Here is a 25,359-nt window from a genome sequence, read left to right on the forward strand (position 1 = left end):
AGACACCAGCATTCGATTATATTGAGAAAACAAAAATCATATATTGTAATGAATATATATATATAATTCCAAATCTTAATATTACTTTTTTGTAAAATTTACTTTTTTGGAAATGTCACTTGTGCAGACAACCACTGATATATAAATATCTGTTTATTCTGTACCAGTTGATAATGTTTCTCTGAAGTGGACGAAACCGCTCTTGATTATTATTCAACTAAGTGGAATAAGTACTATATTTTGTGTTTTATTTTAATTAAAACAAATTAAAAGTAGTAATTATCGACACGCAATATTAAAAAAATTTTAAATGCATAGTACGCGTCAGGCAACCACATATTTTTTAATGAAAAAATACGTTGAATAAAATGACAAAATTTTCTACTTCCTAGAACAAATCTGAAAAGTGCATATAAATAGACAAAACAAAAGTCCCTTTTTGTCTTATGTTCATCTCATTTAACTGGCCGATCCGATACACCGGGTCCACCTTAACCCTGAGCCCTGTCAGTCTCCCCTTGTGGGGGCCATGGCATACCCCGTGTCAGTATAATATGCGTAAGTGGGGAGAAATTCAAACTGGTGATTATGGTTTTGATACCTGCATCCTGTATTCTTTCTGAAGGCTGAGGTTTGAGGATCTCTCGTGGTTTTTGAAAATGCTATTTTATGTTTGTAAATGTGGATATGTGTTTATTTCTATGCTGTTGCCTACACCCTGCCATCATAAAGTAAATGTATGTATGTGTATATTGTCATGCTTTATTTTATAGCAAGAAATCACCTATTTATGATAATATTTGAAAGTTATTTTATGATGTAATTTTAAAATCACTAAGTTGAATCCATCCACTTATCTTTGTTGACATCTTAATCACTAATTAGTGTTTATTATGATTTAATCATTATATTATAATCATAATCTATACCAATTTAATTTTACATTATCAGTACTATTACTTTATCTTCCTTTGATTGATATGAAATGTGCAAAAGTTTTATAATCAATTATTATTCTTTAAATCTCATCATGTATGTGATTATTTTGATAAATCATTTGAGATATTATAAAGCAGTCATCCCAATCTTTTTTGATTGACCCCTGAAACATTTTAGGAAATCTGGAACCTTACTTGACTGATACATAATATCATGGCCCAGATGGATGAATTACAAAACATGGCAGTCAATGCCGAAGGGTGGAGGTAGACTGTTGAGATCCAACATAAAATTTTTTCAGTCATACTTCATACGTTTTCATTGAAATAAAATTTTTAATTGCAGATGGTATTGGTTAGTTTTCAAAATTCAATTAAACCCTGCCCAAGCAAATCATAATATTTATTATTGCTATTAGATAAAAAATATTTGTCGATGGTTTGGATAGGGCAGGTTTAATTAAATTTTTAAAACTAACCATTACCATCTGAAATTTGTATTCTTAGTTCGATGAAAACAAATAAGTATGACACAAAGTGTGAATTATTTTTGTCAGATATCCACAGCTTACCTTTACTATTATGGTTTAGTCTGGGCAGGGTTTAAGTTTGACTGACAAAGTTTAGTGTGTACTGTTTATGTCAGATCTCAACAGCCTACCTCCACCCTTCACCACTGATAAAATGTGAATAATAACAAATAATTCACAAAACTCAACATACGATTCTTTATTCGGAGAACCAGAATCATGAAAAATATCAACAGTAAAAACTAAATTGGCACATATAATTATAGATGTGTCAGGTGTAAACGATTTCAAGTTGAGTGTACCACCGGTGGTTTTAGCCACAGGACAGGTGCTAGAGTCTGAGTGCAGATTGTCTTGGCATGCGGGAAGATCCAAGGATCCATCAGTAACTCGACAAGGAGTGGTTGTGTAATAGTACTGGGTAGCAAAAATCAGCAGTAGCATCTGGCTGTGGGCGGTTTAAATGTCACAACTGGTTTAATCTGGTCAACGCACACTATATGGGGTGTATGGACGTTCCAAACTACCAATATGGGGAATGTAGTCATATTGTCAGGCTATCTTGTAAAACTCGTAAAGATTTTAATTGAATACGCTTGTGTTTCATCACATCGAATTATTTAAAAAATCGATTCAGAAAATTTTTATAAACTGGTTCCGTACAATGGAAAAATTTGCAGACCTCATAATTCCCAGGAACGGAGTTTACAAGATAAGTTGACGATATACAACGTCGTGGTAAATGCAATAGGTCGTATGTCAAAGATACCAAACTTTTCAGGAGAGACAAAAAACTATCCCATCTTAACCCCAATGCACCGATTTTTTTCACAAATTTATTTACTTGGTAGAATTTGTTCCCTGTTAAGACTGTTATCATTATTTTGATGTAAGATGAATAATAAGAAAGTTAGGTTGACATACAACTATTTGATCGTCAATGTTGGCCACTTTTGTTGACATAAGTCCAATTTTTATGCAAACATACCTAAATTGAAAACACTGAAATTAGGTATTTATAATGAAACAAAATATAATATTATATTAATATAGACATATTATTATACACTTGTACATAAACGTTTAAAAAGTAAGCTTAAACTAATGAAAAAGTTTTTTTTTTATTATAAATCTCTGTTTAATAATTAGGCACTTGTATAAAAACGATTTCAATGTTTAAAAGAAAAGATTAAACGTTAATATTCAAAATAACACACAATAATTTTTAAAAAGATTTATTTAAAAATAGCATAGTTTAATTATGTATTTGCATAAAACAGAGCAGGTAAATACCTACTTAAAAGAAAAAAGAACAGTTTTAAAAGAATACTTTTTTTTAGAAAAGTAATTTTTTTATTTAAACAGTAGGTAGTATTATTTTGTTTTCTTCCAAAAATTTGTGAATAGCAAGCTGCGTTGTTCATCACTGATTGTATCGCACTTAAAGGCTATTTTTGGCCCACCCTTTTGAGCATGTCACTATGCCCACCACAACGTGGACCTATGGTCATAGAATCTTTTTTAGACGTCTGTCTATACTTGCCGCCCTTGCCGGACTCTTCATGCTTCTCAAAACCCGCATAAGACTTGCCTAGCAATCGCAGTTGAGCTGATTGAGTTGAGTTGAGCAGTTGAGATGTATCTATAGTCTAAGCAGTTGAGAGTTTTTTTTTGCCTCTTCCACTCTTTACAATTATTGCTTTGCCCTTTTCGTTTTCTTTGATTGACTTGCTCAGTAGGTTCGTCACCATGGGTGTCAGACTGCATAGCAAACTCCTCTAAGTCTTCTGATGAGCTTGATTGATTTGATTCAGGTTGATACAGAGCTTCAGAGTCACTACTGATATCAGATAGTAAATGTTCCACTTAGATGTTCAGTCATCGTCATATCACAATCTATATTTTATTTCAGGGCTGATTGTGTTGATACAATGTTCTCTGCTATCATTATGTCCGATGGTTGCCTCAGCAATGATTCTGCTTGTTCTAAAATTGGAGTTTTGATAGTCAAAGTATTATTAACCTCAGCTAAATCGAGTTCTATTTCTGAACTGAAGTAATGTTGCTGACTGCTAAAGATACCAAGTACCGCCCACAACTTCCATTAATCATTTTAATAGCTTTTTACTAAATAATTTTTAACTAAATAAACAGTGTCTTATTAAAACTGTCAATCGTGATTGGTGAACAAATAATTACTTTGGCAATAAATAAATGAGACAAAAAGTCATCATCATCATCAGGGGCACGACAACCCGGTGTGGGTCTTGGCCTCCTCCAACAGCTCCCTCCACCTGTCCCTATCCAGTGTGGCCGCTTTCCAATTTGGTACCCTTAGAACACGGCAGTCATTGGCAGCTCCATCCAACCAGCGAATCTTTGGCCTGCCTCTTCTTCTACGCCCGATTGGATTGCCGGACATCATACGTACGTACATTCATACGGTGCACATGACCTAGCCATCGCAGTCCCCCAATCTTAATTGATTGAACTGCGCTGCAATCTTCGTATAGCCCGTAGAGCTCAGCAATATATCTTCTTCTCCAATTGGTGCCGTCCCTGATCGGTCCATATATACGGCGGAGAATTTTCCTTTAGTTTGAGACAAAAAGTAATGTTAGATTATTTGTAGAAAGAATCTTGAAAATTTTACTAAATCGGACAACAATAATGTAATTATAAAGTAGATTTTAAAAAACAGTGATTGGTAAATTACTTACATCGTATTATTTGACGAATTCTTTAGTATAAAGTCAAGAACAAGGAATAAAAACAAACAAAAACATTATTATCATTATGATGAGCTCTGACATACGACTGTTTGGCGTGACCAATATCAATGACGTGTCGGTTCGTCTTTTTGCAAGTGTTGGGATAGTCGACTTCTTATTGGTCTAACGACATAAGACCTATTGGAGATGGTGTAGATGACTGGGCTGGTCACTATGGTGCAATAAAACAAAATTGAAATTTTTTTGACATACGACCTATTGCATTTACCACGACGACAAGTGTTTTTGTTATATAGTTTGAATATATTTTGTGGTCCTATGAATGTACTAAATCCATATTTATCTTTTCTTACAGTTGCATATTTATTTGGGGCTGTGAATCATTCGTACAGCATAATGTTCACTATAAATGCTTCACTATTAGCTTTGGCTATTGTGTACAAATTCCTAGTTCTTCATTGGCAAACAACAGATGCGCAAAAATCTATGTCTGAAGCAAATGTCAAGAATTTCTTCACCGACTTTTTTGTCATCCGACATGCGGTTGATTCAGTCAAAGTTTTCACTCAGGAAAGGCGTGGAAACCGAAGAAGCTTCTTGATAATCATGATGATTAGCATGATATTATATACATTTCAAAGAGGTGAACAGTTATTATTAGTTATTATTAGTTTTTAAATTCTGTTGACACCAGTGGCGATTCTCCCTTGAGAGCGCTGGAGCGGTGCACACCCACCCACTCAATTTATGCGAAAAGACTTTTTTTAAATGAGTATTTAATTTATATTTGATAAATTAAAAGTGTTCTGATCTATTACCGTAGTCATTAATTCATATACAAAAACAAATTCTAATATGTGTTTTTAACCGGCTATTTTAAATAATAATATTATATGTTGATGTGAGCGATATTCGCCATCGCTCGACCAAAGCGCCCAGTAATCTAATTTTGATTTCTTTGCAATGAGAAAGAGCGCCGTCTGTCGCGTGGGATAGCAATACGTAAATATTTTTTCTACGTGCTCGGGAGCGACAGTTTCATTCGCTCTCGGCCCGAACGCAGATTCATCGGTTTTAAAACTATACAGCCCGTATCACACGTACAATTATTGTTTGACAATTTTTATTCAATACTATTATAAAAATAAATTCTTTTCACAGTACGCATTTATATTTCCGCACATGTTGACAACATTTCTCAAATTTAGGCGAAGTACAATTTAAAAATAAACTTCAAGTTTTTTTTCAGTTTGATAACTAAATTCACAATGTTTATCAATTATGATATCTCTCCAAACTAGCTCTGTAATACGTCTGACTTTTTAGATAAAAATAAAATCAAAAATGAATTGTCTGTTATTTACAGCTTGGATAATTTTTATAATGCTGAAGGCGCCTCAGCATTATAAAACATTTTAATCGAAAAAAATCTCATTGACACATTTACGGAAACGGTTTTACTATTAAATTTAATTTTTACTATTCCGATGACATCAGTGGAAAGCGAAAGATGTTTTTTCACACTCAAACGGATCAAGTGTTTTAGTAGAAACACCATCGCGCAATCAAGATTGAACGCATTATGTATGCTCAGTATCGAAAAAAGAATGATACAAGAGATTCATGACTTCAACAAACGCGTAATTGAAAAATTTGTGTCGATGAAAAACAGAAGAATGGATTTCTCATACAAATGAACAATAAATCCCGGTCACTGCCAGATACGAGATATTTCGGTAGTACTAATAATTCGGTCAAAACAAAATAGTTCGTGTCAACCAGTTTGTGTTAAAGTTTAAAATCCATTTTTTTCAAGAAAAACTATTTTTAGAGGTACAACAAATAATAAATAGTGAGTTATTTATGATTTCTTTGAAATGTACTAAATTAAAAAAACCAATAGTTTTTTTTTTTGATTTTTTGGTGAAGTTTTGATGAAGGCAAATGCCTTTTTACGGCAGTCAAAAGGTGAAAAAAGTGAACTCCCAGTAAAATAACTCACCGGTCGCCACTGGTTGACACTATAATGTTATAATATAATATAGTAAAGAAATAGACGTAATAGTGTTGGATGGGAAAGAATACACCCTGGGATAATATATCAAGGCAAAGATTGCGATTTCTTCCAAAATTATGAGTTGATTACAAACTCCAATAGAAATAAATTTTTTTGAACATTTTTTGAATTAAAATATTATAATGGACAGAATCATAATCGAAACAAATAACCACCTGATATACAGAAGACATTAAAAGACAAGAACCGTCGCCGAAATCAGGAATGCATAGGTTTCGGAAGTATTCAAGATATATGTTCCAAGTGCAATGTGCCGTTATGTGTATACCTGTGTTTTAGACAATATCATGAAAAGCTTAATTATCATTGAAATTTTGAAGTGCTAAAAAATATTATTATGTAGAACATTGGTGTTGATTTTATGTGTTCTGTTTAGTGTAGGTATAGTGTCGTGATTAATTATCAAAACAAACTAATAATATTTAAAAGTGGGGTGTAAATAAAATATTTGTCGAAATTTATTAAGAGATTTGGGTAGACTGAATACTGAAGTGTTTATCCTTTGTCATTGGCGCACTTGTCCAGCGACGTTTAGCATGTGTCATGGCAGCACTAGGGTAAGCCGGCATTTTTTCTATGAAGTGATTTCTTCAGATCAGATCAGATTTAGGTGACGAATGTTTATTTTTAGCGTCACATAAAATATTAGGTTTAGTCATAATCATTTTTGAACTTGACACCGATTTTTTACCACTCTATTTGTGTATGTTTGACTGACATTAATAACGATTTATTGATGCTTGAAATCACAACGCACCCTGTTGTATTAGGCCAGGATTCGTAATGCTTTGAAAGGGTTAATAGATTTTTTCGTTATTCTGACTCTATGCTACAAGCACGTGTATATGTGCTTTCTAATTCCATACGCGCAAGGCCGGCGGGATAATATGGATACCGATAACATGTAATTCCAATAGGAAGGTGCTACGTGCCACACAGCGCATGCCACGATGGACATTGGTTATCTCGCGCGGCGGCGACGTGAATTGGCCACTGAGATCGTGCAATTTAACGCCTTTAGACTTCTTCCTTTGGGTCTATCTTAAATCGCATGTCTATGCGAATAAACTGCAAACAACTGATGCCCTCAAAGTCAACATAACAAACACCATACAGCAAATTCAGCCAGATTTATGCGATAAAGTCATCGAAAAATGGACTTCCCGAATACGTGCCATGAAGCAAAGCCGTGGCGGACTTTTGAACGACGTTATATTCCATACTTAATATAAAAAGTTGAGCGGATATCTCACACACAACTTGTTTTATTAACATTTAAATAACTACAAGATAAAAAGAACTTTTAATATACAATGTTTTTAAATTTTCTGCTGAACCATATATACTTGACTTGACTAGATCAAAAAAATTTTTACTTGACATGTCATATTGATTTCCATAGTAACGCAAGTATATATTAATAATTTAGTTGCTAGGACCTCAGAGCCCTAGCAACCAATAATGGTGTCGAAATAACTTTTCATACAAAACAGAATCAACTGAAAATGAATTTAATTCTACTTAAAGATGGCTAAAAGTATTAAAAAAATACATTGGTATCGTGTTCTGATATATCCTAAAAGTTTCAAATGTCTAGCTAGTCGGGAAGTTAGTTAAAAATCGATTGCAAGATTTGTACCGGAGAAAGAACCACCGGACAAATAAGAATACGAGCTAAGAAAAACGTTGTAAAATCGAGCGTCCTTATTGAAAGACCCTTTAGTAACGATTTTTTTTTGGATATTTTCAAATGTATGTCACCTTTGATAGTTTGTTAAAATTGATTGGGTTTTACATTACTAATTATCAAGACACAAATCTATGTCATTCTCGGCTCTGTTATTATTATTTATTTTCGTAATCAGCGCTTTACTATTTGTTGGGTTTGATACCGATTCGGGCCTCTCCAGATACACAGAGACATCCCCAAATGGGGTCCATACGGGGTGCCACAATACATAGAAATATTATCTGAAAATAGGTTTTTAAATGTCCTTTGGTATGGTGAGAAAAAACGGGCCATTATAATGACACAAACATCTTCAGGCTTAGACATACAGTAGGCGGTCGGTAATCCGGCACACATATTTTTCACGTATGCCGGATTGTCGGAAATGCCGGATTATTGGATGTATATAGGAAATAATTCTATAATATGTGTTTTATCTGTCAAAGTCGGACACCAAACTGCCGAGCGGACGGTTCTCCGCTCTGTAATCCGGCAGTTCAACTTGAAACCTACCGGATTATAGAGCAGGAGAGCTGAGTTGCGAAATGCCGGACTATTGGACGTGCCGGATCGGTGAACGCCGGATTAGTGAGCGCCTACTGTATCCCAAATTGTATATAGATTTATGTTTTGGTAAAGTTTTTCTAAAGACCTCGTGTATCTGCTATAGATCTATAAAATTATATTTATAAATTATTATATCGTATAAAACAGTGATGCACAACCTTTTTATCGGCATTCGATTTATCGATTTCCTATTTGTTCACTGGATACAAGTCTCATGGTTATGATATGTTTTGTCCCAATTCTAGATATGTTAGTATTTTAAATTAAATAGGTTTAAACTAAATACGGTCACTCGAAGTTTTCAATTTTCAGGATAAATTTCTTTCCAGCACGGAAAGTGCATAAAAATGTACATCATCTTCGAAGTAGAAAGGAGGTGAAAAATTTCTGAATGTTTATTTTTCTCTGGCATTAAAGAAATTATTTTCAGCGTATATCTAAATTTTCTTATCTCACTGTTGTAAATAGAAGATTAATACGCATTGCTATACAAATATGCGCTTATACAAAATTTTACATATAATTTCAGATGAGAAACCGATGCTCTATCTATACCAGTGGCGGCCGGTGGTTACCAAAATTGCTTTCATAGGGGGTGCACTAAAAACTTTCTTACCTTATTTAAAAAGAAGATCAATTCGGCGTTGTTTCTGCTTAGCGAACACCTCAATCACTTTCTCATTAAAGTCTGGAACTGATTGTAAAAGTTTTTTCTCGATGCTTAACACAGATAGACAATTAAGTCTGTCCTGGTTCATGGTATTTCTTAAAAACGATTTAATTCTTTTAAGGGTTGAAAAACACCTTTCACTTTCCACAGATGTCATCGGAATTGTACAAATGATTTTTAAAAGTTTTGTACATTGGGAAAATGATGTCATTAAATTATTATTATAAAACAATTGTAAAATAGCTGTAGCACCATCCGCGTTTTTAAAATCGTGTTTAATAATTTAAAAAATCGTGTCGATAATTCGTGTGTAAGTTTAAATTTATCCAAAAAGTCATATGATTCCAGGATCATTTTAAAATCATTCTCAGGAAAATTAACCCTGTATCATTAAAAATTAGACAAGGAAAACAAAAAAATGTATTCAATCTCTCACAACCACATAACCATAAAGCCTTGTCATACATTTCCTTTCGAAAAGAACGTGTAAAGACTTTTTGTTTTAATCCACATATTTTTTTAATATTTAATTCAGGCTTCGGTGGACCAGCCTTTTTTATTTTGATTCTTTCTTCGAAGGAACTCTTGTTATGTTTAATATAGTCTACATTTATCGATATCATTATAAAACACACACACTTCACTGATTAAACAATCATATAATATTATTCATAATTTCTTTTTACGAAGAAAATTATCGAAATAAAGTGATAGACAGAACGTGACTATACATCGCGGCAGCAGAAACTAAACTGTAATAATTTTTCAAGACAATATAAAAAAATCATTTGTTTTGAATACGTATTTTTCGACACAGGATATTGAAGGCGTCAGGCGTCAGGCGTCTACAAAATAAAATAAAGTCTAAAAAAATGCGTCAGCAGTAAAACTTAACGCGAGTCGGGTATTGTTAAACATATGACATCATGTTAACAGAACATGATACGAGTAACTCAGATATTATTTTTTTATAAATTATATTCAAATATTTGTAAATATAGAACGATTTAAGGATCGTAACCATAATTTTTATGTTGATAGTCAATTTGTATTCAATATCAGCCTATTTCCAATGAATTTATATGAGATTTAAATAAAAAAAATCATTTTTTTTTCAATCCTGCTAAATCTCAGTTACTACACTTTTCCGCGTATTCCTACTGTTTTTTTTTCTGTGTCGAATTTCATGAACTGGTCGGCGTCCCAGAAAGCAATAAAATCTTGGGTTTTTATGACATGTTAATGAGTTTCACGTGTCGGGTTGATCTGTTATTACCCAATGTAATATGAATGGCAAACTAAGATCGATATTAGTGCGTTACCACGAGCGCTCTCTTATGGTGACTGTTCACTGAGTTCATGATTTTGGTATAAATTTACATGGATTAAATTGCGATAAACGAGTGATGACTTATGAATAGCATTGTTGCACATTGAGTGATGTTTAGGAAAAAGCAGTGCAGCGCACATGCATGGTGTTAGAGGAGCCGCCGCTGATCTATACATGACTAAGGTATTCGGTTGGGATACCATTGTCTATTCTAAATTCAAAACATTTCAAAGTGCAGCTTATGTTATAATGATGTTGATTGGAATACCTCTGATGTCGGATGTGTTGTGTGGATGTCAGGTGTCGGATGTGTTGAAAAGTACGTAAAAATGTTCAATCATTGCTTTATTTTTTTTTCTTTTCCAAATAATTTACCGATTGTATTAAAAAAAAAAGATCCATAGTGAATATTATAAATTAATTAGTTAAAAAGGCATTAAATAATCGCTTGTACTGGAAAACATGTCATTTCAACTTTTACCAAGGCCCAATATAGGTATATACATATATTATATATTAGGTACATATTTATTCCACATAATTTTGTTTTTGGCGCATTGCTCGTAGTGGTAAGATTGGTCAGTAGATCATTGTGAATGGGTGCCATGTGCAGGCTACATTTAAAAAAAAATTAGTGGGAAGTAGTTGGGGTGCCAGATCCCATGTCTTGTATGGAACTGTTCGTGCCATGTGCGAACGGTGGATACATCCCTAAATGAAAACTGCCGCATATAATTGTGATGCTTGAAACTGACTCCTGTAGCAAAAGCAGGAATCGCACTACCAGATGTCCAAAGAGAAGTAGCCGCCAATGTGCATCACACAACCCAAATGAATGACATCCACTATATGGACATTCCTATGTGCAATCACGCTGAAAATCTAGGAAGAGTTTCCTTCGGTCACCCAAGGAGATTTCGGAGCCATCTGCGATGGAAAGAATGGTGAAATGCAACTATACAGTTTTCTCAATGGTGCCTAATGAGAATATGAACTGGAGTAACTAGGACCAAGGGTACTTATCCAAGGGATATCCCAAGTGGGGATACTTCGATGATGTGAATGTAGGTGACAAAATGGCGTAATACGTGATAGTCTGTTCGCTCGTTCCAACCAGCTGCAAGATCAATGATATGTTTGAAGCCAATGACGTTGCCATCATTTTGGCAAAGGCATTCTTGGGAAGAGTCTAGGCGCATCTTTTGTATGGACACGACATATGAAGATTCCACATCATTTAACAAGGATCAGGACCAGTTTCGTTCACTTAGGATATTTTCTGTTAAGGCTGATGGAACCGGTTTATACATTTTACATTATTGTGGACTAAGTGCTAACTATCTTATTCTTATCGTTACTATAGTATAGTCCTAGCACATTGCGTCGTTTTCTTGTCTCTTTCAATTCTCTCTGTCCTGCACTATTCAGAATGTCATCTTTGATATTTTTATTATTTCGGACACCCATGTAATTGAACATCGCTGGCTAGATGGATCTACTAATAACTGCTGTATACCTGGGGTACCAAACTGGAAAGCGGCCACTGTGGAAAGCATGTTAAAGGAAGTCAGGAACCACATCGGGTTATTGCGATGCCAATCTTGTTGTCTGGTGAAAAACATCGCTCGTAAACAACAATTTCTCTACAGTATTATTGTTTCTCTTAATCAAATTATTTTTCACCATAGGTTATTGTGATGATTGGAGCAGCTTCGCTTGCGGTCGGCAGAATATTCTTTGCAACTGTTCAATTGTCCTGGCTGTTTTATTTGGGAGCATCTTTTGCGGCTTTGGGCCCTTGTGTGGCACCTGTCATTCGATCAATGACATCTAAAGCTGTGCAACCGCATGAAAGAGGTAAATATACTTATATAAATTGTCCATAGTAGTAAATAGAAGGGTGGAAGTAGGCTATGGAAATCCAGAACTTTGTCAGTCATACTAATTTGTTTTCATAAAACTAAGAATAGTAATTCCAGAGGTGTTATGTAGTTTTTTAAATTTAACGAAACTGCTTAAGATGGGGACATGCTCGTCGTAGGTCAAAATTGAGTTTTTATTGTATTTTCAAACCTTGATCCTGGACACTCCTTAAACGTTGTAGATAATCTATTTATATAATTTTGAAGCCATATTATCCCTCATATTTATTTTAAACATTTGATGACTGCATAAAGTATTTTTGTTACATAAAATAGTATTCTTTGAAACCTCTCGCTCTAATGCTTTAGAATATAGTCATATTTCGGTACATAACTGTGCAGTGGTGTTAAGATTTTTTTAGTTTTATTAATTTTTAAACGCATTTATAAAACCATTAGTATAATTTATGACGAGATAATTTTTGTAAAATATTCACGATAAAAAATTATATTGATAATCTCTGTGATCCCAAATTTGACAAGAATTAGGCATTTTATTATTCAAAAAATGGACAAGATTAACACATTTGAAGATAATTCTAAAGATACTCATTATAAGCTATGTCTTTGACCATTCAAGTGTGATAAACATCATACGAATAATGATTGCTAAATTAATAGCAATAATAATAAAAATAAAAAAATTGAAAGTAAATCACAATTTCAAACTATATTGCACTGCATCGACACCTACATGACTCAATGAACCTTTTTTTTATCATTTATCATTTTTATAAGAATGTTGTCTATTATCAATGGTCTGCGGGTTGGGTTCTGTTCAAAATGTTATTAAATTTACAGAGACTCATTACTAGGTTACTCCATCATTGAATTTACAGATATTGTGTTCGTTCAAAATATGTATTCTGCAAAATGACTAAACCATAGATTAAAATTCTCGCCGTGACAGCATGATAGTACGCAACATGCATCTCAATATAATCACAACTTTAATAATTTGTTAAACTTTTTCTTTTGAATCGTAGTCAAGGTTATATTGTCAAAATCATGACATCTGACATTCGGAAAATTCATTTATTATGATGACAGCGCTACTCCTACGCCTACTTGATGTTACTTACAGCGCTCCGGTGCACCGTTCCGGTTCGTGAATTCCTCGACAATTCCATTCCGTCTCGTGGCATCCTCGAATCTAACGTTCCTCCTCGTGGAATCCTGATAGCGAGATGTCTCGTAAAATTCTCGAGCCTCATCAGAATATTTAATATGGCGTTCAGAATATGTTGAAATTGAGGAATATAAATTGTTAAGTATATAAATATATAAAAAAATCTTTCTATAAACAATGATTTTACTTGTTGACTACACCTGTTAATAGTTCGTACATGTCGATAGAAATGGGTGCCACAGTAAGCCAAATTTCTTCTTAGAAATGCATCTAGGCATATTTTTTCCTAACAATGCATTTCTAGACAACCCATGTGTCTGATAATAAAAAATACAGTTTTTATTGAAGAAAGCACCCTTACATGTATTCCTCTCTTCCGTTAAATTTAAGACAATATGAGATAATAGTATATTATTCTATTCTATAGTGATTAACAAGTTTTTTTTTTGCTTGAAGACAAAATCACAAAATACATCATTTATTTAGGGTAGGTACCTACTACTAATAACGATAATAACGTAAAATTATTACATAGGTACCTAATAATTGTAATACACACTGGTAGGTACTATTTAATTTTCAATTGAAACACATGAAATATCTACATAATATTATTGTGAAAAATAGTTAATTTGTTAATAAAGGTTTTATGAATAAATATACCTCAGTGTAGGTATCTACCAAGGCTTGGATTTTCGACCTTTTGGTATCAACCACAGAGCTTAGCTGACTTGGGTAAGACTGGTAAGAGTGTAAATCCCGGGTTCCCAAATAGTTTTGATTTTGAGTACATTTGTAATCAATATGGCAGTGGAAGTCACAATATTTTATGGAATGAAACGGGAGAGAAATGAATGGGAGAAACAAAATCATAACTGTCGGATTAACGATTGCGTAACATATAGGATATAGGATAGCTAACTTTACATAGGTAGGCTTGACGCATTAATAGTTTTGACAATACATCACAAGATAATCGAGGCCGTTCATTAGTCGACCTGTTGATATTAGATGGTATGCAACCAACGAGGTGTCTTCCCATCGGTAGGGAGCGATATACATCCGAGGAGGTTTTATATCGCTATTGTGAAAGTAAATTAAAATATCAGTGGTCTCTGTACAATTTTTGCGTCTATGGGAATCTTCATCAGAGATAACGAACAAATTTAAACGTTTATACTCATATCATGCTGAGCTACTTTTATTTTTAATTTTAGTTCGGCAGAAATATTTTGCAGTGAAAAAATACGCGTGGGTAGGTACCTTCCTAAACTCTATCAATATCTATCCCTTCATGTTATACAGAAAATAATGCTAATGGAAAAAATATATTCTTGAGGATATTAAAATAACCACAGTAAACGGTCCTTTGAAATAAATCAATATAGGTAGGTACCTACTTAGTTAATATTTTTTGTTTCACAAAACTTCTTCGTAGCAAAGCTGTTTACTATTCAATAATAATACAATGAATCCTATCTACTGTGCATTAAAAAAATTTGTCGCTGAAGATTTATTTCTCTCAAATTCACATAACTGTTGCGTAAGGAAGAGATTTTTTTGCTCAAAAAAGGTTTTATAAACAATAGCTAATAAATAGCACATGTAATTTTTGATTTGAGGGCTTTGAAAGAATAAATTTACTTACAAAATATTAGTTTAAACAGCAATCCTGGACTATCAAGAGGTCGTTTACATCGTCGTAGTATTTATTTATAAAACCATTGTAATTATAAAAAAGTGCATACCCATCTAAATCAAGTAGGTACCATAATAATTATGTGTAATGTCTTGGTTGTGAGTTTTTGTTGGTGTTTTGAATTGTTTGTCTTGTGATTGAGGAAACATGTCGCATATTATGCAAACCACAAACATACTAAGGATTTTTAAATAGGTACCTCCTGTACAATAATAGCAAAGTACAAATGAGTAAAAATAACAAAACTGTGTAGGTATTGCCAAGTGGTAACGACGAAATCTTAGAACAAGCTATTTTGAGTTGTTTCCCTATAGAAGTTGGGTATCGAATAGGACCTTACACTCTGGTGATTTGGGTAAGTGTCTAAACTCTATATCAGGGGTTCCCAACCCCGTGCCCGCGGGTACCATGGCGCCCGCGGAACGATTCGTATGTGCCCGCCACTATTCGACAGAGACAGAATTTTCACGCTAGCCTGACACACGCAGAAAACCCAAAGTGAACGAACGCCACGAACTGAGCCGATGAACGCCGAAGCACGTGACTGCTGTCACGTGCTCGTACCGTCCCGATTGCTTCTGCGATCATCGGCTCAGTTTGGGTTTTCGGCGTGTACAAGGAGTAATGTGAAAATAGCATTCCCCGCCTGGAACCACGTTGTTGTCATTGTGATTGCGATTGCTGCCTCGTTCGGGTGGCGACAGTTAGCTAGGAGACATCTTCGTCTGACGAAACACGAATTAGAAGTTTTGATATTCCTTCTATATAGTTCTAAAATGAGTGGACCAAGTAAAAGACAACGAACCTATAATTTTACCACTGACTGGGAGGAATCATATTGTTTCTTTAATGTGAAAAATAAATGCGTCTGTTTGTTGTGTGGTAGTAGTATTGCAGTGCCGAAAAAACATAATGTTGATCGACACTTTCAGACAATTCATGCCACTTTTGATGTGAATTATCCACTTAAATCTGAAGTAAGAAAGATAAAAATATGTCAACTAAAATCAAGTCTAACTGCACAACAGACTGTTTTAACTAGACATGTGGAAAATTCTAAAAAGGCCACCATTGCTTCTTTCAAAATTTCTCACATGCTCGCAAAAATGAAGAAACCTTTCATTGATGATGAGTTGTTTAAAAAACTATTTTTGACTGGTGCCGATTGTTTGTTTGATGGATTTTCTAAAAAACGTGAGATTGTCTCAGCAATACGAGACTTACAGTTCTAAAATAACACCGTCACAAGAAGAATACACGGAATTTCAACAGACATACAAACTCAGTCAAAGACTGCCTTGGAAATATGTGACTGGTTCTCGCTACAATTTGACGAGTCAACAGATATATCAGACACCGCACAGTTAGCAGTTATGGTGAGAATGGTATTTAGTAACTTCACAGTAAAAGAGGATATGTTGCAAATATTACCTATGAAAGGACAGACAAGGGGTGAGGATATTTATAATACATTCAGAACATTCGCCAAGTCAATAAATATGCCTTTATTGCCCTCTGCAAGAAGGATGAATCATTTTCAAACTTTATGTCCTACCACTGTATTATCCACCAGGAAGCTCTGTGTTGTAAAATATTGCCATTTGAACACGTTATGAAAATAGTTACAAAAATAATCAATTCTATTCGAGCAGCTCCTTTGCAACACCGACTTTTCAAGGCCCTGTTAGAAGATACTGAAGATAAAAAACATGATCTTATCGTGCATACTGAAGTACGTTGGCTCAGTAAAGGAAAGGTTCTTACAAGATTTGTGAGTTTAATTGAAGAAATAAAAACATTTATAAACGATAAAAAGGAAAACTATAATGAACTAGCTGACTCTCGCTGGCTGATTGATTTGGGATTTCTTACAGACATCATGGACAAATTGAATTCTTTAAATTTAGAGTTGCAGGGGAAAGACAAAAACATAGCTGAAATGATAAGCTCTGTAAAGTCATTTAAAGCTAAATTGGATGTTATGTTCAAAATGAACATAACTAACATTCATACTCTGGCAACCCCGACGAATATTTATGGTCACGTCATGGAGCATATGCGATTGCACAGATGTCGCTGTTAGAATTTCCGGCCGCAACGGACGTCGCGAGGTGTGAAAGAAGCAACAGGGCTTTTTGATTCTGTCTGTCATCCAGTATAGTCGTGCTCTGCTTTGGTTCTACCCAACATTTATAATGGACGTCGCTTAAAGCAGCACGATTGCAGCCGCAGTGCTTGAGGCCTCTGTGTCGTTCGAGTTTGGTATTTTAAAACTATTATTATTTGATTCACTTATCTTCCAATGTTTCTTTTAAAACTTAGCTGCTTGCCTTTATTATAGTATTTCCTTAATAACCCTTTAATGTAATATTCTTGTCTTTGCTATAATATAGTTTCGGTCAAGTACATAAATTGCTCTTTCATTTATTATTCCCCCTTTCTTCCACACTGCTATATAATTATTATCTTCCACGGTTTCAATATCGTGTGGCGCCCAGGTATATCTTTTAACCATAGATTGCACGTGCCTTCAGCCGTGCAATTCCTTTTTGTATTCTAATTTAATTTTTACAGTTGTCAGTTGCGAGGTTACGGAAGTAATTATTGTTCAGCTTGAAAAGGATGCATGTAACCCATGGCCCTTGCGTATGTCTCATGCTTCTCTTTAACTTTATACTCTACTCTATATTCCATCCAATCTAGAGACGATTTTCTCTTTTATTTTGTAGTTGTGACGATAAGGATCATAACTACAAAATATTAATATATCATTGGCGCGCTTCCGAATCGTGTTTTTTCTCACCTTCTATTGGTTACAATTTCATACTTCGGTTGTAGGAAAAAAAGCGATTATCTTTTTCAAGCATTTTGTTCCCTAACTTCGCACACTGGCAACAGTGGCAACATTTTTATTCTGGATATCGAAAATCGATATGTCAGTCCGCGTCGGTCGATATTTAATTTATATTTTTTGCTGTCAGATTAACATTGAAAGTTTGGTGAATCATTTATTATAGTACGTTTATTTATCGTGTTTTATTTTATTTAAATTCAAAAGTTTGGTTCAGTTTCATTTGTTTCTTATAGTTTTTTTTCTTGCGTACTTTAAGTACCTATATGCTGTGTGACATTTTGTAGTTTCCTACCCACGCTAAATTTAATATTATATTTCATGTTTCGATGTAGATTATAATATATGTGGTGACATTTCTTTAGTGCTACCATTTTCAGTTTGCCCCTAATTCTTTCTAATTGTTTGCACATATCATAATTTTGTTTTTTTGAGATTTCAGAAATTTTTGGTTACCTATTATCGATGACGGAAGTCGGTATAATACCGATCAATAATGATATGGATGGAAACAAAATTAATACCAATAGAATTAAAACATTCCCTAGTTATTACATACATGGAATTCCCAAAACAGGTCAACGTTTCTTTATCTTTATAACCTAATATCTTATTTCTTAATCAATTCATTTGCATTAAATTAGTTATTACGACTTGTCAAACTTTTGTGGCTCGCGATATTTTGGTTTCAAACCGTCCTTTGTTTCTGGCTTCGTTTTTTTGGCCGCTAGAGTAAATATTTGTATAATTGTATAATTAAATCATTTTTTCAATAACAAAATTTATTATTTAATTTAAATCAACTTCCGCAGATTTTTGTTTATAAGAAAGGTAAAATTATTTAATTTAAAGGATCATCGCGTATAGTAAACTATTATTAATGAAATAGATTTACTTAATTAAATCAATATTTTCCTGATTCATTTTTTTCAAATGTCAACGTTAAAATTTATTTAACTTTCTGATCTCTCGATTCCTCAGTTATAAAGTGATAATCAATTTTCCTTTTAATTTATGCCAGTTTTCACTAAATTTAATTCTGTTCAATTTAACTTTTTTGAATTTTTCTTGTTACTGAACCATTCTAAAATTTTGTCTTTTGATTTTTCTTTAAAACATTAGTTTTGCAAATATCCGCATTTATACAAATAAATAGCGTGTCTCTTGTTGATTATTACATAATTCAAATTTAATAATATGTTCCGCTAAATACTTTTTTCATTTAACTTTTTACTCATTATTGTTCGGAACTTTAAATGTCATTTTCTCTTAACATTTTTTGGTTTGGACAGTCATTATGATTTGTTTTGCTTTTGAAATGTATTAAATCATTAATTTTGCAATCTCAATTACAAATATATTTTTGCTTGCATACTATCTCATATTCAACCTTAATGCTGGATTATTTTTATTATATTCGTCTAAATTTTTATACGTAATATCCTATAGATTGCTTTGCTTGATTTTAACATAGTTTATTTGTGTTTTTTTTCACCTTTTTATTGTGTTTTGGTAATACTTCTTGCGTAGCAATTCAACTCCATCTATATCTTAACGATATTTACTCTCATCTAACTGTGATTAAATTATCAATTATTAAATTTTTTGGTACATTATTAGTCGACTTTATTAAAATTTTTTGATTATATTTACAAATATTATTTTGACTGATAATACTTCATTATAAAAGTACTCTTTATTAAAGAATCATTTATAAAAGTAATTTTTCATTTTTTTGAAGTTACTATGCACGCATTACAAATTGCGTTTGATATTCTTTTGTCTTTGTTATATTTATATATTATTTGTTAACGTTGATAAACACCCCAGATTTTAGTTAGTTTTTTGCCTCTATACAGCTTAATTTATCTCATAATAAACCGCTTGTGTTTATTTTGAATCTGAATAATTTTTGCATTTTTTTTTCTTTCTTATTTTTTGGCATTTTACACCTTTCTACATTGTACTTTAATTTCATATCGTGGTTTCAGATGACTGTGCGCTGACCGTATTTTGATCGTGGCTTTTCAACTGCCATAACCAGCCAAGTGAATACCGTGTTTTGCAGTCTCTCGGAGCAGAGGTATACCCTATCCGCTATAGCAGATATTGGCCCAAGTGCGGCATTTAATTGTAATCAATCGGTGCTAGGGGTTCCCGCTTCGAGAGGCGGGTTTCACTCTTGGGCAGAGTAGTTGGAGACGCTTCGAGGAGTCACTTTTGCTTACATATTTCTATAGTACAATTTTACAAATTTATATCGCCTTGCCAATTTTGCATCAAATTCTAATAAGGTTTGCTATTGTATTTGTCTTTGCGTGTGGTTTTCTTTGGTTTTATTTTTATAACTTATTTTCTTTTCATCGTCTAAGATGGTATCTTAGCTCACTTAGCTCACACAGTTCAATTCAGGAGGAGTTTTTTATTGATGGAAGATTTTGGAGATTTTATTATTTTTTTTGACTGCTAGCCTTTTTCTCTGCGCGTTCACGGGAAATGATGGTGGACCCGTGACGTCTCTCTCTAAAGACCTTGGGTGCTGAAGACGGTCCCCAAGGCAGGTGTCTTTTTTCTAGCAGTCAAACTCTGTACGGAAAGGAGGGCTGTTTGCTTGCCTTTTCGTCACATCTGCAGCCATGGAATTCGCCTTGTACGTGGGGGATTCCATTGCACTTTACTGACTTTGGGTCAATTTTTAATAAGTGTTGCCTGAATTGGATTGTGAGGAACCATTCTTTTGATTAAATTCTTCTTGGCCGTTATTCATACGGAACCTGTTGCATGTTAGTTTATTTGTTTTTTTTTATATAGCCCTCACTTGAATGTGAGATGCGCTATAACCTATATTGGTTATTAATTACATTTAACTTCGGACGTGATACTGGTGTCTTTTCCAGTTGTCTGTTTTCCACGTAGCTTTTCCGTTTGCTTTATATCTTTATTCACTTTCACGTCTGCGCCTTTTGATGGGTCCCAGCCTAGAGTTTGAGGAAGCTTTGTGGGGGGATTTTCCTTCCGGATGGAGACGCGGGTCATGGTTGAGGATAGTCTCTTGTGTTGCGGGATCAAGTTGATTTTAGCATTCACGGTGTGGTAATTATATTTTAGGTTAAGTTAGTTAAGGTAGAGTAACCTTGAAGAATGAACCGTGTTTGTTGAAGTTGATGACAGTCTCGTACCGCAATCGTAGACCTTTAACGTAGTTTATTTAAATTTAGTTATCGCGGAGCTTTTCTCGTTTTTTTTTCGTTCCCTTGTTTTTGTAATTAATAGGAAATCTACGCGTAATTCAGTACACAGCTTAGATTATCAGCTCACATTACTTTTATATTTATGCATTCAGGGAATCCAAGGTGCCGCGATTGGTTGTTAACCCGCTGTTGAATTAGTCAGATTTGGTAGTCTGTACTATTTTTTTTTGTAGTTTAATTTTGCTAAATTTATTAAATATACGGATTGACGTTTGTCGTCAATACATTATACCGTTAGCCTCATACGCACGCCAATTCAAAAGTATCTATTTACCATATTTTCTGTACTCAAAGTACCTTTTGTGAAAATCAGTAATTTAAAATCTTTATTATAAATAATCATTTTTATATATACAATTTATTTTACGCTTAGCGGCTTATTACTATTACTTACTTACTAAAACTTATTGACTTAATTTCACAATTTATCTGGGTTGTTTATGAATGTAGATGCTTCTGTTTCATATTTTTTTCATAAAAACAGTTAAGTTATTTCCAGGGCTTTTTTTTAAAAAAAAAAGGTGCCGGAACTCACTTCATGTCAAGCTTTTTACTAAATAAAATTATATTCAAATGTCACTTAAATGAAATTTAAAGGAGCTATGCCACGAAGCGAACAAAAAAAGGTTGATTTTTACGATATTTTTTTATTTTAGTCAAAACAAAGCTACAGAAACAATAAAATACATACATTATATTTGAAATATATTGTACAAATAAGACTAAATAAGACTAAATTTAAAATATAATTGTAAATACATATGTAATGTATTTATTTATGAACTTGAATAAAAGTTTAGAGTGATTTCCAAAGTTTTTTCCAATTCTCGTCTGATACATCATCTCGATTCCTTTTCTTAGTGTTAGAGTCTAAGGCCGAATGTCTTCCTTTAAGTAACCACCTATCAACATATTTTGAAGGATCGAAAAGTGTCAAGGGTGGTCCCACGAGTTTGATGAACAAGAGTGCCGAAACTGTTTTAGTGTTTAACGAAGCTCTTGTTGGGGTAATAATAAGATTCATTTGCGAAAACCCCCGTTCACATTCACTTGAAGAAATGGGAATAGAATTCAGAGCATATACCAAACGCAAGAGTTTTTCAGAAAATGTCTTTTCGAAAATGTATTCGCGAAATCCACGAATCATTTCTCGTTCATCTAGTTGTAGCCTGATCGAAATGTTTCTAATTTCCATCTCTCCAAATGTCAACCGATTATCAATGTCTTCAGGCCAATATTTTTGGTCAAGTACGCGAGCCCAAAGTGCAAACTCAACATCTTTATTATCTAGCAGCCTTTTTTCAATTGACGTTTTCAACGTGGAATAAAATATTTTCGGATCAATAGGAGGATCATTTTTAGAAACTTTTTCGTGAAGTAAAACTCCACGAAAATGCAGATTGCTTATAGCAGCTGCAGCACATTTATAATAGGGTCAAAAATTTTGTTTTCTCCCTTCAAAAACTTGAACGAGTTCATTTATTTTTCGATTTGCAATGTAAAGGTTCACATTGCGATTTTGTAGGTCCAAACTAAGTTCCGACAATTCTTGGAGAGCGTCGCACATCAATGCTAGATCCAATAAAAATGCTGTTGATGTTATTTTGTTCTTTAAGCCACTGTTAGTACACTTGTCATTTTTATCTCTTGTAGGGTGATTCATCGCTTCTTCAAAATGACGCACAAGGGATTCATAATTATTCCACACAGCCGAAACTGAACGAAAACTAGATGCCACCCATCGGGTACTTAAAACTCTTCCGATTTTCAGTACCTCAACGCCTAGTGATTCTGCACATAAATGCAACTCTCTATTATTTTTCGGCGACGCGTGGTATAAAACATAAAGTTTATCAATAAATGATTTGAATCTATTGATCCCTGAAATTTTCTTTACAACATCACTTACTGATAATTCTAATCTGTGATTAGTACAATGCCAAACTATAATTGAAGGAAATTTTTCTGTCAGCAATTTTTTCACTCCATTTTTAGAACCTAACATCACAGCAGCGCCGTCGCATGCAACCGAAACTAAATATTTTTTTAAATATTCTTCTGTCATCCCATATTAATCAAGAGATTGGAGTAATGATTCAAATATTCCTTTTGCCGTTACGTCTTTAAGTTCAATCAAATCCAAAAACAAATTAATTGGTGAATTCATTCCAACACTTTCGACACAGCATCGAACATACACAATGAGGGTGGTTTTTGGCTTATGGTGGTAGACTCATCAATTATCAAAGAAATTATATTTTTCGATTGAACAATTTCTTTGAAAACATTTTTTCTCATTTCATCACATATATGATTTACAATGTTAATACTTGCGTTAGTGGAATGGAGAATATGACCCATTTCGATCCCATTTAGTTCTTGGAGATTAATTTCACTTTCAAACATATTGAATGATTGATTTTCCTTAGCTACTTTATATGCAGTTCGAAAAATGTTTGCTGTTATTACTTTTTCGCGAGATAACGATTTTAAAAAAGTATTTTCAATCTGCTTTTTTTTGGCTTCAGAAATGATTTTTAACGCTGCTTTGTGTGCAATAGATCCTCTGTGATCGAAAATTTTTTTTCGAAGTGACCCCAATTGTAGCTTCCTCTCTTTCCCAGAATACGTGATTTCATTATTGGCCCATTCTTTGGATATTGTCATTCCAATTGTCGTTTCAGTTTCACGAGTTCCAACGTTTCTGCAAATTGTGCAGCCAAGTTTCATTTTGTGTACGTTAAACCATTCGTTTTTTGAGCAAAAGAGTTTTTGAGCCTTGATCCCCGAGATCAGCTCGAGATGATTCAGGAACATCTACATGTACCGATATTTCCATATCTTCTGTCATCGTTTCTGTTACTGTTTTGAGCTTTTTATTTGCGGAATCGGCGCCGCTGCCGGTGGTTGAGAAGTAACAGGAAATTTTTTTCATATTTAAACTTGGGGTTGCACTAAATAATATATAAAATAGTTGCACAACACGTAATCGTAACACAAACTGACTAAACAAACGTAAATAACAATATACGCAGATGCCGCCATGCGATAAACGTCAAACTGTCAAAATCATAATACGCAAAAACATACGTATGAAGCTAGTTACATACGCAGGTTTGCTATTTAAACTTTACGGTTACTTCACTAACACTAACACGCCAACATTCAAAATGGCTTCCACCTGTACCTTATTTTATCATTTTAACGAATTATTATTGTAAGTACTTAAGCGCATTTTTGATTTTGAAATAAAACCGTGAAAAAAGGTGCCGGAACGCCGTTCCACCGCGTTAAATGGAAAAAAAAGCCCTGGTTATTTCAAATCAACCTTCGTGGTGGAACATCGTTAGGTAGGGAAAACTTCTACGATGTCTCCTAGACCTTCACTACCCCGTGGAACACCCTCCCGTTGGACCACCACACACAATTTCAAGATTACTTCCCTCCGACGTCAACCATCGGAGGCGAGCTTTATATCCATTTCTCGTCGTTTTTTTTTACATAACATCTATCGAAGCATTATTATTGAAACGTACCAGCCCACGTCGTACGCCTCCTGGAAGGGTCACCCAAAACTGGAAAGCTACCACCAGGATACCGTCCGATGAAGCTGATGATTGAAGATTATGTTGCTTTCACATCTCTTCGCCAAGACTTTTTCTGTGTTATAACACCAGGCCTTGTCGACCGTTTGCTGCCCTTTGTGCACGAGCCCCGTGCACTCCTACTCTGAAGACATCCGGGACGCCTCAAGACGAAGCTCGCATCATGGCTGGACCTTCTCTTTTCCAAGGACGGGGATATTGTTATGTTCAAAATTAACATAACTAACATTCATACTCTGGCAACCCCGACGAATATTTATGGTCACGTCATGGAGCATACGCGATTGCACAGATGTCGCTGTTAGAATTTCCGGCCGCAACAGACGTCG

General features: G+C 34.1%; 1 protein-coding gene across 1 annotated transcript in view; it reads left to right on the top strand.

Moving 5' to 3' along the window:
• Positions 1-10,900, top strand: part of LOC147079777 (uncharacterized) — a 35,179-nt gene extending 24,279 nt beyond the window's left edge. The window contains exons 3-6 of the mRNA XM_085945600.1: positions 3,283-3,301; positions 4,556-4,843; positions 9,103-9,168; positions 10,728-10,900. Of these exons, the coding sequence (XP_085801726.1) occupies positions 3,283-3,301; positions 4,556-4,843; positions 9,103-9,168; positions 10,728-10,900 (546 nt within the window). The remainder of the gene's footprint in view (positions 1-3,282; positions 3,302-4,555; positions 4,844-9,102; positions 9,169-10,727) is intronic.
• The last annotated feature ends 14,459 nt before the right edge of the window (positions 10,901-25,359 follow it).

This window comes from Rhyacophila brunnea, unplaced genomic scaffold, assembly GCF_057557595.1.
Source record: "Rhyacophila brunnea isolate RB1 unplaced genomic scaffold, BYU_Rbru_1.0 scaffold_1, whole genome shotgun sequence".
NCBI classification, from domain to species: domain Eukaryota; kingdom Metazoa; phylum Arthropoda; class Insecta; order Trichoptera; family Rhyacophilidae; genus Rhyacophila; species Rhyacophila brunnea.